Here is a 2881-nt window from a genome sequence, read left to right as displayed (position 1 = left end):
TCATTAAAGGAACATGTATCAGGGCTGCCTGTCTTATGGACACCCACAGCTAATGCTTCATGTTGAGCCATGACTCAATTTGCCCCCATGGCCTAGTCACCAAGTGACTGCAGGGTGACTGAGCCAGCAATAGAATTGTGTGTGTGTGTGTGGTATGAGGAATCCTCATTCTCCAGCAATGATTCTTTCCTTCCTTCCTCTTTTCCTTTGCTGGCACTCTCTACGGGGGTCTGATACCTCTGAGGTTCATCCATCCAAGTGATCAGAGGTGCTGAGAAAGGGCAGAGGTTTCAGCTTGGTGGGAAAGACGGGACTGGAGAGATCATTTCTGGACCCATCCATATGGGACGGGACATGCTCAGAATAAGCCAGGGTTACACACACACACACACACACACACACACACACACACACACACACACACATACGCCTTCTATCTGTCAAGTGGGGGAATCACTTCCTCTCAAAGAGTCAGGACCAGTCATGGGTTGTGGGCTGAGACTGAGAGCGCAAGAAGCTATTCTTGGATATCCTGAGTCCCTGTGGTAACGGACACCTCGAGTTGTTGCAATACTCAGCGTGACAGAAACTCCTATGCTTAAAAATTTCCCTTTACGCCCCCAGATTCCATCCCCTCCTCTGCCAGGGCTGCCTATAAAGAGTCAGGGAGATGGTCTCACCTCCAGAGTGACACAGGACACAACTAGCACCCTGAGACGTTCCAGCCCACCTCTCTCATCCGCTCAGCAACATGCAGGCCCCTGAAGCTGCCCTGGTCATTCTCCTCTGCACCCTGGCCCTCTGCAGCCAGGTCCTCTCAGCGCCCTGTAAGTCTTCTCGGGCTATGGAGTCTCCATGCTCTGTCCTCCCTGTGTCACATGAATCTTATCTTGTGGTCCAGAGAGGCCAGTGAGGAAAGAGGGTTTCTTAAAGAGTTGTAAAAGAGCTTAACCTTTCTGTTTATTCTCTTTCATTTTCAGCCTTTAAAGGATTCTTTACTCTCCCACTTCTCAGAGAGGCAGAGCAGGGTAGGAGGATTGCAGCCCCAATGTCACCCAAGGCAAAGAGGAATCTGAACTAGCTTGTGGGGGTAGCAGAATCCAAGACCTCTGGCTCCAAGGGGAACCCTGTTTCCTGACCCACCAGGTCCCCACAGGAACTTTTATGGGTGTTGGGGTGGGGTACTTACATAGCTCATGAGCGCAGCCCATGGTTGGCTTTCTGGCTGCTGGGATAATCTGCCAGACAGCCTTTGCTAAAGAGATGAGGTCAGAGAACAGCACATGTGGATCCGGCTCACCCTGAATAAGAGAGGGGCTGAGGGAAGGAAGGGCACAGATTGGAGCAAGACCAGGGAAGACTCCAGGCCCAGCATCACCCAGAACAACCCTGCCCAGCCATAGCTCTCAGCTTTGTCCTCTCAACTTCCTTCTCATCTTCTTGCATCAGGCCTCAGCTCTCTGCCACTGCAGAGCTGGGGTTCAGGCTCACGGTGCCCTTCCCTCTGCAGATGGTGCTGACACCCCAACTGCCTGCTGCTTCTCCTACACCTCCAGGCCATTAAACCGCAAATTCGCTGTCAGCTATTTCGAAACCAACAGCCAGTGCTCCAAGCCGGGTATCATGTAAGTATCCAATTTCCTGCGCATCTTTTTCAGAGACAGGGAGGGTCTGGAGTGAGAAGTGTGCCCAAGGACACAGACAGGCCTGGGGTCACTGTGCTGGGAAGGTCCAGATCCAGGGGTTCTATCGGGTGGACAGGCTTAGGCCTCTGAACTGAAATCTGGAGGTTCCCTGAGGTGTTGGGAGTTCCCTGAGCTGGTGAAGTTTCTCTGGGCTGGTGGGGGTTAGCAGAGGCATGGGAAGGCTGAGTCCAGAGAGGAAGGATGGGAAAAGGGAGCAGCACGAACCTCTGAGGGAAGCCCTGAGTCAGTGGCATAGGCAGAGGGTCCCTGAAAAAGGGGCTAGGCCTTGTCCTACCCAGGGCATAATGGAGTACAGGGCCCCTTCCCCATGGCCCCCTCAAACTCCCTTTTTCTGGGCTTAATCCTCCCCGTCTCTCCACAGCTTCCAGACCAAAAGGGGCCGGGAGGTGTGTGCCAACCCCAGTGAATCCTGGGTCCAGGGTCTCATCAAGGTCCTGGAACAGAGTACCAGCCAGTCTTCAGTCACTGCCATGTCCAAGTGACCTTGTGGGAGCTGATGCAGCAGGGGCCTGAGCCTCGGAAACACCCAGAACTTCCATGGATACCTCTCCCCTGGGGTGCTGGCAGGAAACAGCACACCAGGACTCTTTTTTACTGTAAATGGCAACTTATTTATATTATTTATTTTTTTCTAAATTATGCTCAAATGGAGTTTGGAAGGTTTGCACTCAGGGATTCCCAGATGCCTTCCTCGCCTCCTGTTTTCCCAGCACTGTGACTGATGACCACAGAGCCACTGCCATCAGACTGTTCTAGGCAGATGGGCCACCAAAGCCAGCACTTGGACCAATGTACATTGCATGCTTCTGTTTATGGTGGGGCTCCACCTGGAGAGATAATAAAGATGCCTGTTTTGAAACTAGAGTTTGGTTTTGTTTTTGTGGCAAATCAGAATCATTGGTTGAAAAAAATGTAGGGTAGGGCTGGGATGCAGCAGAGCTGTAAGGCACATGCCTTAAATGTCTGAGACTTGATCCTGGTACCAAAGCAAACAAATAGAAACTATTGATGGTCAAAGAATAGATGTTAAATGGGAGTGAGCTGCATTTGTGGAAGATTAAAATTGGGAATGTACTTTAAATCAGCTCATTATGCATTTGCTCTAGGAAAATTTACTACTCAAATAGAGACCACTAAGAGTATGGGTACTGCATTTTTTCTTAATTATTTCAGTG

At 50.8% G+C, this 2881-nt stretch overlaps 1 protein-coding gene across 1 annotated transcript; it reads left to right on the top strand.

Annotated features, from left to right (window-relative positions):
- Positions 1–751: 751 nt before the first annotated feature.
- On the top strand, positions 752–2188 carry LOC130035043 (C-C motif chemokine 3-like). The gene is made up of 3 exons (XM_056126529.1): positions 752–827; positions 1511–1625; positions 2068–2188. The coding sequence occupies exons 1-3, from the start codon at positions 752–754 to the stop codon at positions 2186–2188; spliced, it is 312 nt and encodes a 103-aa protein (XP_055982504.1).
- Positions 2189–2881: the final 693 nt, after the last annotated feature.

This window comes from Sorex fumeus, unplaced genomic scaffold, assembly GCF_029834395.1.
Source record: "Sorex fumeus unplaced genomic scaffold, SorFum_2.1 ptg000063l, whole genome shotgun sequence".
Lineage (NCBI taxonomy): Eukaryota > Metazoa > Chordata > Mammalia > Eulipotyphla > Soricidae > Sorex > Sorex fumeus.
This window is presented reverse-complemented; position numbering and strand designations above follow the sequence as displayed.

Bases quoted from the DNA above. Each gene is read 5' to 3' on its own strand.
- LOC130035043 (XM_056126529.1), top strand. From the start codon at position 752: ATGCAGGCCCCTGAAGCTGCCCTGGTCATTCTCCTCTGCACCCTGGCC. The intron at 828-1,510 runs GTAAGTCTTCTC...TTCCCTCTGCAG, and splicing joins CCAGGTCCTCTCAGCGCCCT to ATGGTGCTGACACCCCAACT. The intron at 1,626-2,067 runs GTAAGTATCCAA...GTCTCTCCACAG, and splicing joins TGCTCCAAGCCGGGTATCAT to CTTCCAGACCAAAAGGGGCC.